This window comes from Carcharhinus amblyrhynchos, chromosome 12 (genome assembly GCF_965287045.1).
Source record: "Carcharhinus amblyrhynchos chromosome 12, sCarAmb.v2.hapA, whole genome shotgun sequence".
NCBI classification, from domain to species: Eukaryota; Metazoa; Chordata; class Chondrichthyes; order Carcharhiniformes; family Carcharhinidae; genus Carcharhinus; species Carcharhinus amblyrhynchos.
The window spans coordinates 51,859,167-51,873,337 of NC_137335.1; the positions used below are offsets into that span (position 1 = coordinate 51,859,167).

At 40.5% G+C, this 14,171-nt stretch overlaps 1 protein-coding gene across 3 annotated transcripts in view; it reads left to right on the forward strand.

Moving 5' to 3' along the window:
- Nucleotides 1-4,068, forward strand: part of LOC145350605 (potassium channel subfamily K member 2-like) — a 136,103-nt gene extending 132,035 nt beyond the window's left edge. For all 3 annotated transcript variants that reach the window (XM_080199807.1, XM_080199808.1, XM_080199806.1), the window contains one exon: nucleotides 3,754-4,068. In XM_080199807.1, coding sequence (XP_080055933.1) covers nucleotides 3,754-4,068 — 315 coding nt within the window. The remainder of the gene's footprint in view (nucleotides 1-3,753) is intronic.
- Nucleotides 4,069-14,171: the final 10,103 nt, after the last annotated feature.

Below are 14,171 nucleotides of genomic sequence, written 5' to 3' on the forward strand. Positions count from 1 at the left end.
TTCTGGAAAACTCCAATGTAGACTATCCTGACAGACCTTCCTGGGAAGATATGGAATTTCACACTGAGGAAATGTCAAGCCCCACTTCAAACAGCGACAGTTTTGAAGAAAGATATGGAAAATGCAAAAGTCTGGACTAATCTCCTGGTTTTTGTCAGGACAATGGGGACTGTTGACTACATCTCATCAGATATCGAAAAACATCCGTCTCCTGTTGATTTACACCTCAGAATGTGTAACAAGTTCTAAGGTGAATGCAACACATAACTGCTTCGCTCCCGTGGACCACACAGGAATAATGGGTTACAATCTGGCTTCAACCAATGAATAGCATGAGCAGAAGAACAATGAAGCAAGAAGGATCTCTCGATCTGCTTGTTTGCTGGAGACAAGTTGTATACCAGGCATAGGCAGAGAGGAAGAGGACAACTTCTTCAGTTAACACTGCAGAGAGAACCAAATCATCGCCCCCCAGCCCCCAGCCCTCCCTCCTTGGGACAAACTAACAAGTGTTCCCAATGGACTGCAAAGCTGCCAAAGTCAATAAAAACTCCTAAAATCTTAATTTAATGTTTATCTTTCTTAACACATCCATCCTTAATGCTAAGGGAATGATACTTCGGAATTATAAAATTATTTTTATAGGGGAGGCTGCTCAGCATTAATTATCTTCTTGAGAAGGTGAGAGGGCATGGGATCCAAGGGCCTTTGGCCTTGTGGATCCAGAACTGGCTTGCCTGCAGAAGGCAGAGAGTGGTTGTGGATGGGGCTTTTTCTGAATGGAGGTCAGTCACCAGCGGAGTGCCTCAAGGATCTGTTCTGGGACCCTTGTTGTTTGTCATTTTCATAAATGACCTGGATGAGGAAGTGGAGGGATGGGTAAGTAAGTTCGCTGATGACACGAAGGTCGGTGGTGTTGTGGATGATCTGGAAGGATGGCAAAAGTTGCAGCAGGACATAGATAGGATGCAGGACTGGGCGGAAAAGTGGCAGATGGACTTCAACGCGGATAAATGTGTAGTCGTCCATTTTGGCAGAACCAACGGGATGAACGAGTACACTATCAAGGGCAGAAGTCTGAGTAGTGTTGAGGAGCAGAAGGATCTTGGGGTCCGGGTCCACAGGACTCTTAAATCGGCCTCGCAGGTGGAGGAGGTGGTCAAGAAGGCGTATGGTGTACTGGCCTTCATTAATCGAGGGATTGAGTTTAGGAGTCGGGAGGTAATGCTGGAACTTTGTAAGACCCTTGTCAGGCCTCATTTAGAGTATTGTGCGCAGTTCTGGTCGCCTCACTATAGGAAAGATGTAGAAGCTATTGAAAGGGTACAGAGGAGATTTACAAGGATGTTGCCTGGACTGGGAGGCATGCCTTATGAAGTTAGGTTGAGGGAGCTGGGACTCTTTTCCCTGGAGAGACGAAGGTTGAGAGGCGACCTGATAGAAGTTTACAAAATGTTGAGAGGAATAGATAGGGTGGACTCTCAGAGGCTATTTCCCCGGGTTGAAATGGTCGCTACGAGAGGACACAGATTTAAGGTGCGGGGAGGGAGGTTCAGAAGTGATGTTAGGGGTAAGTTTTTCACCCAGAGGGTGGTGAGTGAATGGAATCGGCTGCCGTCAGTGGTGGTGGAGGCAAACTCGCTGGGGTCTTTTAAAAGACTTCTGGATGAGTATATGGGGTTTAATGAGATTGAGGGTTATAGATAGGTCTGTAGGTTGGTAGGTGATGATGTGATCGGCGCAACTTGTGGGCCGAAGGGCCTGTTTGTGCTGTAGTGTTCTATGTTCTATGTTCTATGTTCTGTCACTTACGACTATCAAAATCTCATTTACTCGTAAATATATCAGTCAATATTTTCAACATTTTTCTTATATTTTTGATGGAATCTGGGCATCGCTGACAAGGCCAGCATTTATTGACCATCCCTAACTGCCCCTGAACTGAGTAGCTTGCTAGACAACTTCAGAGGGCAGATAGGAGTCAACCACATTGCTTTGAGTCTGGAGTCACATGTAGGCCAGACCAAATAAGCATGGCAGATTTCCTTCTCCAAAAGGCTTTAATGAACCATATGAGTTTTATGACAACGATGATAGCCTCATAATCACTATTACTGAGGTGAGCTTTCAATTCCGTTACTTGTCTTGATGAAAACCTGTGTCTCCACTGTGGTAGGCTGGGCCTCTAGATTATGAGTTCACAATGTTATCACTTTCAGAGCAGAACTATTGGATACGTACTACACATCCATAGATTTTTGCAATTAATTGTATGTGTGCAGACATAGAATTTGCTGTCAGATTCACCGTGATAAATTCACTGTTGTTATTATGGCAAAATTCATGATATTACCTTGATGGAATATATTATATCTGATGCAGTATGACATTTAAAAGTGGCTTGTAATCAGTCCAACAGGTAATTCTACAAAGTGGTACAGTAATTGCATCTCGTACCTTGTTCTGTTCACTCTGGGTTTCATTATTTTCTTACTCTATCCAATGCACCTCTGCAATTTTCTTTAGTCATGCAATTTCGACATTGTGTCTGATTTTACTACATTAGACCTCAGCTATGTGGAGGTTTTGCTGATTTGTTTTTCTGTTGCATAGCAGAAATAAGAATGAGTTAGGGATCTTTTTGTTCAGTGAACCATTAGTCTCTTTGAATGTTATACTAAGCGTTAGCTGGAGCTTGCTTCAGCATAGCCACCCCCTAATTGGCAATTTCAATTACTTATTGCAGCATTCTGGCTGGCATATCAACTGGAATTTTGAAGTCTGACTTTGTTTCAATCCAGTATATAGTTCATTTTCATATACTGAGATCAAGAAATGCTGCACGTAAATTGCTTACACAGCTTTCTAAAATTCAAAAATCACAGAACAAAATGTTCATTAGATGCTAGTTGAATTTTTGGAGCAGTCTGACGAAGTGTTTTTTTTCCACAATTAAAATGAATTCCACAATCAGTTCTTTTGGGAATTTCCACAGTAAATCATAAAAATTGCAGCACGAACAAAAGCAATTACACCCATCGCACTTGTGCCTGTGGAAGCTCCTTAACATTGCATTATTTGATCTGTTCCCTATATTCATCTAAATGCTTCCTTCAACAAATTCTTATCTAATACCAATTATGTAGAATCTCCACAGTGCAGAAGGAGGCCATTCAGCCCATTGAATCTGCACCAACTCTGACAGAGTGTCTAGGAGCAGCACAACGGCACAGTGGTTAGCGCTTCTGCCTCACAGTGCCAGGGAATGGGTTCGATTCCCGTCTTGGATCATTGTCTTTGCAGTGTCTGAACGTTCTCCTTGTGCGTGCTTCAGTTTCCTCCTACAGTCCGAAGGAAGCTGGTTAGGAGCTAAATTCTCCTTCAGTGTACCTAAACTGGTGCCAGAGTGTGGCGACTAGAGGATTTTCACAGTAACTTCATTACAGTATTAATGTAAGCCTACTTATATTAATAAATAAAGATTAAACTCTTACCCAGGCCCTCTCCCCTGCCTTATTCCCATAATGCCCTACATTCACCATGGCTAATCCATCTAACCTACACATCTTGGAATACTAAGCACCAATTTAGCATGGCTATCCACCTAACCTGCACATCTTTCGAATATATCTTTCATCCTAATAGTCACTCATTGTTCAGCTTTGCATTCTTCCTTCCAATGTCCCTTTCCATAGATAAATAAATTGGAAATTAAAAGACATATATTGACGTATATTTTGTTTTTACACTTAGGTCGGAGAGATGAGAGCTCATGCTGCTGAATGGACGGCCAATGTCACAGCAGATTTAAAAGAGACTCGTAGAAGGTTGAGTGTGGAAATTTACGACAAGTTCCAAAGAGCTGCATCCATCAAAAGGAAATTGTCCTCAGAACTAGGAGGGCAGCAAATGCAAGAGTTAACTCCGGGCAAAAGAACATTGTCAGTTAATCTGGCTGATGAAAAAGATACTCTGCCAACATTGTCAAAAAATGGTAGCCTCTATCTTAATGGCTTAAGTTCTCAGTATGCCAGTGGAGAGATCTCAGTAATTGAAGCCATCAAGTAGCAAGCATGAACAGAGATGAAATTAATTCATAGTATTCAAAGCCAAAAAAAACCCAAACTTTTTTTTTGAAGAACAAAAGACAATACCCCTCAGAGAAGCCATCGCTGGATAAAATCGTCATTAAATTCACAAGGTCGCAAGATCATGCTGCTGTGAAAACATGTAGTTTGGAGTTCATTCACTTCAATTTATATTTGATCTGATTTCAATATTGATCTGTAACATTGCTTTATACCTACAGAAATTCTAATCAGTGCCTTAGCTCTTGGCAAATGCAGAACCTAACATTTATACCCTTTGCATGTCTGAATGGGTATTTTGGTTTCGTGTATATTTCTACCCATGGCTTGGATTGCAGTGGCGATACCTGAAGGTGCCAGACTGAAGTTGAACACAAAGAACATCAAAACAATGCTTATAACCTGAGTTTGGATACACTGCAGTTACAAGAATTGGAAAAAAAACATTCCTTGTTAAGAAGGACAAATATAATGTTCTTTCAGAAGGGTATCTTGCAAGCCAAGAAGTGAAAAGTTCAGAACAAGGTATGGGATTTGCAGGACTCATGTTAAAATGGCTTAAGTGTGAGCATTGTTGAGAAAAGTTACATTTGAAAAGCATTTGAAACACATTGTCACACTATATTTCAGCATTTTAACTAGAAAATGTATGCTATAATATCATTTTTTTCCTTACCATGCGCAATGAAGTCAAAATCCATCAACATTTTGGCATATAAAATATGCCACTATACCCCATTAAATCATACCTGCTTGTACATTAGTTATTTTCTACCCTAAGGTCTGATTTCCACAGGCCATATATTATATATATGGCAAAGATAGTTGTTCGTGACAGGTGCAGAAAGGTTTCTGAGAATTCCTTTCCCAAACACGGCACAGGATAATACTTTTAATTGAGGCTATTCCCATTACTATGTGTACAAAATGGATAAGCAAGTCATTGAATGTCTATTTTATTATTGAATGCACCATGATTTTCACCAATACTCCATTTCCCCCTTGGAAAGAGGGGAATATTTTCTCTGTACTCTTTCTGTTCTTTATTAAAAGGTTCATGACTTTGTTACACATAGAATACAGAAGAAAACTTTCCCAAATAGTTTCAAGCTCAGCAAAATGTTGATGCTATTTTATGAGGGAGAAGGAAAGGAATTTCATTGTCTTGGAGATGATGATACAGAAAGGTTTTCTGCTCGTAATTTTAACTCCCAAGAAAAGGTGGCTTTGGGTTGGATGAGTAGTAAAGATTTTTGAAACTTCAACTCTGTCTCTAACTCACAAACATCTGCTTTTAATGGGGATGGGCCAGAGAGCAGGTGATCCATTCACTCTCAGGAGCTGTGTCAGTGAACATCTTTTAACATTGCTATGTGGCTGCATTTTAATGTACATTTGGTATTTCTATTCAATGAGAAACCCAGGAGGTAAAAGAAGGTGCAGAGGTCCAAATCCATGGGTCCTCCTCTGCAGCACTGCTTGAGGGCCAGTCAGAAGAGGTATACTTCCTCCAGGCTCTAAAAGCTAACCAATTTCCCTCCACATAATAACCAACCTTCACCTATCTCCATCATCTCCAACACCATCACCCAGAATATCCCCTAAAGCCACCATGATCTTTGATATTGCTCCTGCAAGCTCCAGTCTTTTCCTGACAATTTTGCTGTGATTTTCCTGATCCCTCCAAGCCCCAACCACCCCACCCAGAAAGTTAGCCCACTCCCCCAACTAACTACAATCTCTTCCCTCCCCTGGCCAACCATGATCTTTTGCTTTTGGCCACATTCCTTCTTAACCATGTTCTCTTCCCAACCCTAATAAACTTCCACCTGACCACAAACTCACACCACCTCCCCTGACCCACCTCATCCACAAGGCACACCCCATATATCTTTTACATACATCCTGCTGTTAATTTCAGCAGGACATCCTGGAAAACAGTACCTCTCTGTTTCCTGTCCAATATTCCTGCCTTTCTCACCTGTATCGCCTGTCTGTCTGCCTATGAACTTCAAAACCTAGGGCTCTCCTCCCTGTTTTAGTATAATTAAGTTATTTAACTTCAAAAATGTTGAAATGTAATATATAGCGGTAGGAATTTTGGAACACGATTAAGTCATTAAGCCTGTTGGCTGTTTAGCCATTCTATCAGATCATGGCTAATCTATAACTTTCTATTTATCTTATCCACATTTATAGAATCCATACAATGCAGAAGGAGACCATTTAGCCCATCAAGTCTGTACTGACAAAAAACCCACCCAAACCCTATGAATCTACCCTGCTAGTCCCCCTGACTCTAAGGGGCAATTTAGCATGGCCAAACAGCCTAAACTGCACATCTTTGGAGTGTGGTTGGAAACCGAAGTATGCAGAGGAAACTCACACAGACATAAGGAGGATGTGCAAACTCCACAGTCACCTGAGGCTGGAATTGAACCAAGTCTCTGCTGCAGTGAGGTAGCAGTGCTAACCACTGTGCCACCGTGCCGTCCTTGATATTCTTAATTAATAAAAACCTGACAATTTCAGTCTTAGAAATTTCAGTTGACCCAACATCCTATTAAGTTTTTGCTTCAGTTCACTTACTGAATTCACTCACAGAACAGCAACACATCATTTTTATATAGCACCTCTAATGTCCCAAAGTACATCACAGAAGCAGTACAAAGTGAGATACGACACTGAGTCACATAAGGAGATGTTCGGTCAGGTGGCTAACAGTTCACTCAAGGAGCTATGTTTTAGAGATAGGCAACTGAAAGCACCAATTGTGGAGAAGTTATAGTTGGAAATGCACAAGAGCCCACAATTAGAGGAATGCAGATACTTTGAAGGATTGTGGGGCAGGAAGAGATCACAATAAGAGGGCAGGGCACTCAGGGACTTGAAAACAAGGATAAGAATTTTAAAATCGAGGCATTGCTTGACTTGAAGCCGATGTTGATCAGTGGGCACCGGGGTGAAAGAGAAATTGGACTTGCTATGAGTTAAGCCATGAGCAGCAAAGGTTTGGATCACCTCAAGTTTGTGAAAAACCATCCAGGACTAATGGAGTCTAGACATAACAAAGGTGAGGACTTGGCAGAGGAGTTGAAATGGGGTACAGCCCAGTGACGCTACAGAGGAAGGTATAAGAAATCTTAGTGATGGCAAGAATATGAAGTTGAAAGCTTATCTCGGGATGAAATATAACACCAAACACACTAGCCTATGCTCAGACAGTTGCCAGGGAGAGCGGTGGAGCTGGTAGCAAGGAATGAAGTTTGAAATTTGGACCAAAAATGAAGAACAATTATTCATTGACAAGGCACTCAACTGGTTTGGCCCATTACCCACACTTCTTCCCTCGCCCCTTACCCTCCATTCCAGAACCATAATAGGGTCTCCCTTTTCTTCATTTTCCACCCCACCAGCCTCCACATTCAAAGGATCATCCTCTGTCATTTCCATCAACTCCAGCCACCACTTAATCTATCTTCCCATCGCTCCACCTGTTAACATTCCACAGGAACCGCTCTCTGGTCACTCCCCATCACGCCCAAGTTCCCATTTCCTTCCCACAGTATTTTCCCTGGTAATCGCAGAAGGTGTAACACTTGCCCCTTTACCTTCTCCTTCCTCACCATTCAAGGCCCCAAACACTCCTTTCAGGTGAAAAATTGCTTCACTCACATTTCCTTCAATTTGGTCTATAATATTCGCTACTCCCAATGCGGTCTCATCCACATTGGTAAGATTAAACACTAGCTGGCTAGCCGCTTTGCAGAACACTTTGTTCAGTCTGCAAGCATCACCCCAACCTTCCTGTTGCTTGCCATTTTAAGTCAGCATCTTGCTGTCATGCCCACATGTCTGTCCTTGGCCTGCTGCAATGCTCCAGTGAAGCCCAGTGCAAATTGGAGGAACAGAATTTCATTTTCTGGTTGGACATGAGGCAGCCCTCAGGACTCAACATTGAGTTTGACATCTTTAGATTGTGACCTTTCTCCTCCATCTTAAACTTCCTTTCTTTAAGTATCCCATGCATTTATTGCCTCAATGCAACAACCCCAGCCAGCACCAGGTCATTTGTCTTCTTAAAATTGCTACATTTTGTTGCAATCTCTCACAGCTACACTTCAATGTTAACACATTGTCCCTCAACTGAGTTCTGATGAAATGCCAAAAGGAGTCTAAATGTTTACTCTGCTTTCTCTGCTTAAGGATATCTTCTGCCAATATCTTCTGTTCTTATTGCAAATTCCAGCATCCTGCAGTATTATGCTTATTTTAGCAATTGTTCATCGATTAGCTGACAAAGACTAAGCAATTAGCCTCTTATAGATCAAAGAATGATTACTTCAGTAATAGAATATTCTTTGGGTTCATTCCTGCTACAACCACATTTGTCAGTGTGAAGCATGCTTTTAATTTCTACAGATGCCTAAATGCCAACTTGTATCTGGAGTTAGGGTCCAACCTAGCACTAAAGTAATTTGACTGAGACTCGCTAGAGAAGGGAGCCATAAATACAATTAAATAAAGAAAGATTGGCACTTTACAACCCCAGGACATCCCAAAGCACTTCATAGCCAATGAAGTAATTTTTGAAAGTGTAGTCACTGATGCAATGCAGAAAATGTGACAGCCCCAATTTTCAGACAGCGAGCTGTCACAAGTATCAGTGTAATAATGGCTAGATAGTCTATTTTAGTGATGCTGACTGAGGGATAAATATTATTCAGGACAGCAGGGGTAACTCACCTGCTCTTATGCAAAATCATGCCATGGGATGTTTTATATCCTAAGACAATAGGTCATGTGAAAGACAGTACTGTCTCAGTACTGACTGTAGGGCCAGTCTAAGTCACATCTCTGGAGAGGTAAATGAATCAGCAACCTTCTGACGCAGATGCAGGAGTAACACCAACTGAGCCACACCACAATTTTAAGCTACAATAACTAGCAAGTTGCATTTGTTTGACAAAACATGATCTAGCTCTAACTTTTCTGTCTGTTTCTACTTTAACATTTGTCTCCCGGATGAGGAGTCTTTAAATCAACCAACTTGTGATATTACTTTTTTTGCGGCCATTTGCAAACTTTAAAATTCAGATCCTGAACCACAATGCAGTAGAATTCCCCCGAGTCCATTTCAAAGTAAGAAGATGGAAGCTTTCATTTACTCCTTGTCGGCTTTTGAGATCACAAATAAAATAACTTTTATAAACCTGAACTTAATTCTAAATGTTGTGAGTCTACAGCACAATGTTAATGTATATATGACACATGAGAGAGCTTGTTTCCAGTTAATTCTCAGCCACTTGCATGATGCTGGACAAAGTGGCAAATGCAATTAGAATCATAGTTCATCAGCTCACAACTGAAGGAAGTGAAATGGAAATCGAGGCAACTGTTCAATATTTATCAAATATGCTCTTATACTGATTTTGCAATATATATGTTAAGATAAATTCTTCATACTTAAAATTAAGAAAAACAAATAATAGATTCCTGAGGTCTAAAAATGTAGTAGCACTAGATTAGAAACTTATGTATTTATGTCTTTTAATTAACATTCATTTAATACATTAGTCTAGTTTTTGCAAATACCTGCGGGATGTGCGAAGTTTGAATGTTGCATTTTGATATCATTGAATGATTCTAGTTAATATTTCATAATGGAGATTGCGATTCAGAAACGGAGGTTTTGTTTTTCCGAGATGATGCTGAACCCAGGTTCCTGTAAACTAAAGACAAAATAAAACTGGGATCAAAGTGTATAATTTAATAAAGTAATTTTACAGAGTCTTCTGCTTCTCAGTCTCAGTTACCCAAAATGTAACAAGAAACAGTGGTGGCACAGCAGCAGAGTGGTCAGAGTTTGATTCCCAGCTTGGGTCACTGTCTGTGTGAAGTTTGCATGTTCTCCCTGTGTCTGTGTGGGTTTCCTCTGGGTGCTCTGGTTTCTTCCCACAGTCTGAAGATGCGCAGGTTAGGTGCATTGACCATGCTAAATTCTCCCTCAGTGTACCCAAACAAATACTGGAATATGGTGACCAGGGGATATTCACAGTAATTTCATTGCAGTGTAAATGTAAGCCTACTTGTGACTAATAAATTAACTTTTTTTAAAAAAGAAAATTAAACCATGTGTCAGGAGTAATTGCTTTACTTTTGTCATGAATGCAAATTTGAAAAATAAATTGGCAAGGTCTTCTGAGATTAGTTACACAGTGACAGTGCTGGGTAAGTAAGTCACATTGCTCATTGCTCTGATGTTTGGTATTCGCTGTACTGTTGGCAAAGTTGGAAATTCACACTCTCAACCTAGCTGTGCATATCCATAACTCCCAGCACAAAAACAGCTTGCATTTGTGTAGCAGCTTTAAAGGAGAAGATGCAGAGGAGCCATCAAAAAAGAAATGGTAGCTGAGCCAAAGGAGGAGATATTAAGTGAAACACTCTGAAAGCTGAATCCTCCAGCTAAACTAATTATAGTTTTGTTCAGCCCTGGCTTAGACAATTTTCTTCTGGGAGCAGAGTATCTATCAGAGTGTTCTATCACCTCCTTGGTATAAGGAAGAGAAGACACTGTGATTCATGGCCTCATCAGTTGGAAGCACAATCATTAGCTTGAGATGACATTTAGAGAAGACCATTACGAATTTCAAAGTGTATTTGATAATTGCTTCAATATTTCTATTCCAGAACATTCCAGTAATCAATTGGCAACTCCCTAACCAAACAGACTTGCAAAAACTTGCAAAATGGTTTTTCAAATGGCTTGGGAAATGAACTGTGATAGAAAACAAATGGTTTGAATAGATTTGCAGTCAAGGAGCTTTATAAAATAAGATGGTTAGGCACTATGTTGCCTATGTTAAAAAGCATATAGTTGGTCAACATTTCTTATCTTGGAATTGAACATGATTTTGCGATATTAACTTCAACCATCTTAATTCATATTACAATGAACTTAAATGAGTTTATATATAAATTGACCTCAAGTGACTTGTGCTGTAATTGTAAGAGTACAGAATACAATAGCTACAAAACAGGCTTTCATCTGAAAATTTAAGTAACTATAAGCATGAAATAAAATATTAAATAAATATTCTGAGAATTAAACATTTTAGTCTTTCATAAAAGGCACATTCAATTTTTATTCTTGAGTCAAGAATTCCGCTATCTTTTTATGCTGAATTTAATCAAAATGCAGTGACAATATAGTACATTGCTGACTATTATCATCAGTTTGTGGAAGTTACTGTTCTCCTGAAATTAGTTAAGGAAACAATGCACTACTGAATGTATTCTATAAGCCACTGACTAGGGAGGAAGATACAAAGGAAGACATTTGCAAGGGAATTTAAGAGAGGTGCAAAACTATAAAGCAGTTAAAATGGTAGATATTAATTAATCTAATAGATTTGGATTGTGTGTCCCTCACCCCTCCCCCCCTCGCCATTACCTCTCATTCCCTGATACTACGCTATGGCACTTTCATGCCCATTGACACACTAACAATATACCATATAGAACCAATTAACCTTTCTGTAATTAACCGTTGTTAAGTTGGTTGCAGCGATCAGAGAGCAAGTTCAATCAAACAGTCTTTTCTCTGGAGTGCAGCTATTTCAACAAGGGTTGGCTGAAAGCCTAGACATTCATTACTCTTGTTGCAGCAGCTGCACCTCAGGGAAAAGGTTGTTTGATTGATTGCTCTTGCTGTTTGTAGTCAATTTTATGTTTATTTACACAAGATTAAGTAATTTCGTGGGCTTATGGTTTCTGTTATTGTACATTAAGGGCGGGATTTTACAGCTGTGCTTGTCTCAAAGCCGGAGAATCCCATCCAAGATCAACAGACCTTTGCATAGTCAATGTCCCACCCACAACAATTCCCGTGGTAGGTGGAACAGGAACATTTTGCCCTAAAGGTCTGGATGATTGACATTTTTATCATCCTGTAGTAAAATTACTTTTTTTCCATAGTGGGAAGTATTGAATGACTGACTTTTTAAAGTTTGTTTACACATGCTACTGTTACTGTAGGATTAATTGGTTCTTTACAGTGCATAGTAGGTCAATGGGCATGGAAGTTCTGTAGTTTGGCATAAGGGGCATGGGGTCCAGGAGACATGGTTGGAAGGGAATAGCTTAGTATTGGGACATGAGGGTTAGCTGGTGTGATCCCAAGCTCAACCTGTCCCCAGCAATGGAGATCACACCTTTATGGACCCTTTCTCCTGAAGTGGGCAAGTCGAGCTGGGAATTTACCTGATTCACACTATTCACCTCAGCGATGAAAACCCAGGCCACAGTAACAGAGTGGGTGATAAAGGGAAGGTGATTGATGTGGTACGTGTGGGCTTTCAAAAGACATTTGATAAAGTACCACATAACAGGCTGTCAGCAAAGTCAGAAGCAGTGGAATAAAAGGTACTTTAGCAGAAAGGATGCAAAGTTGACTGAGTGACAGGAAACAGAGAGTAGAGGTAAACAGTTGTTTTCCCAGACTGAAGGAAAGTGTACACTAGAGTTTCCTAGGACTTGGTAATAATACCACTATTTTTCTTAATCTATATTAGTGACCTAAACTTGGGTATTCAGAGCACAATCTCTTAATATGCTGGTGCAGGAAATTTGAAGGTATGTAGCTCGAACTGCAAGGAAGATGGTGAGAGATTTTGAGAAGAAGTAGATTGGTGGAATAGGCAGACACGTGGCAGAGAACATTTAAAGTGGAGAGGTGTGAAGTGATACATGTGGTAGAAAGATAAAGGAGAGGCAATACAAAATAAAGAGTGCAGTTCTAAATGGGATGCAGGCGCAGAGGAACACAAATGTGCACAAATTGTTGAAGGAGGCAGATCAAGTTGAGAACGTGTTTAATAAGGCACACCAGGTCCTAAGCTTTATACATAGAGGCATTGAGCAAAATGACATTTTCTTCATTTTAATTTAATTTTATTATAATTTTATTTAGCTTAGTTGTAAAACGTGCAATGTGTATGCTTTTTTCTTCTGTTTACACATTGTTTCTTTTTCAACAGGAACAAAACAGGTGGCAACCATTTCCTGATTCATTCTCCAGGGCAATGCCTTGACTAATCAATGTAAACCTGACTGGTTTGAATTTAAATAAAGCTTGACAGTTAATTGTCATTTATCAGTTAAATAGTAGATTATCCATAGCAACACCTCTACCAACTAATCAGCACTCTCTTCTCGTGCAGTATAAATTGTTGTTTGCTTTACAATTTGTTATTTTTGTGAATTGACTTGACAGTTCAATAGAATTGTCCTCCTATGGCGATGCAGCCAGCAATAGATTGACACCCTGTAGTGGACTTATCTATGCTTACAATGTAAATTACCTGTCTCACCTGACGTTCCTTACTCAGGCCAGTTGAAGCTGAAGAATTAAAGCGTGTCCACAGCTCCAGAGGCAGAGTACAAAAGGAGTGAAAGAGAACAAGTTTTTAAAGTTAAAGTTTATTTGTTAGTCACAAGTAAGGCTTACATTAATACTACAATGAAGTTACTGTGAAAATCCCCTAGTTACTACAGCCTGGTCAGGTCAGGTCAATGCATGTCTTTCAGAACATGAGAGGAAACCCTTGCAGACACTGGGAGAATATGCAAACTCCGCACAGACAGTGACCCAAGCCGGGAATCAAATTCAGGTCCCTGGCGCTGTGAGGCAGCAGTGCTAACCACTGTGCTACTAAGCTGCCAACTCCAACCTCCCCCCTCTCTCCTTTTACAGCACTTGCTGCCATAAAGCTAGTGAGTTTAAAGGTCCGATCAAAAGATAAGTTTCTAAGGTAAGTGAATGGGAGGTGGGGATTTTGACAATGACAGAGGTGTGTTTGGACATCGGGACAGGTGAACTAGACATGGGGAGGGTTCGAACACCGGTGGGGGGGGTAATAGACATGGGGTGTGAACTTTGGACTTAGAGAGGGTTTGTAAATCGGGGAGGTGGGGGGGCGGTTTGGGGTGTTTAGACATCAGGGTGCATGTGAGGAGATGGGGAGAGTCAAACATCGGGGGTGGAGAGAATGGGAATTCAGGAGTGGGGCGATTGTGGTA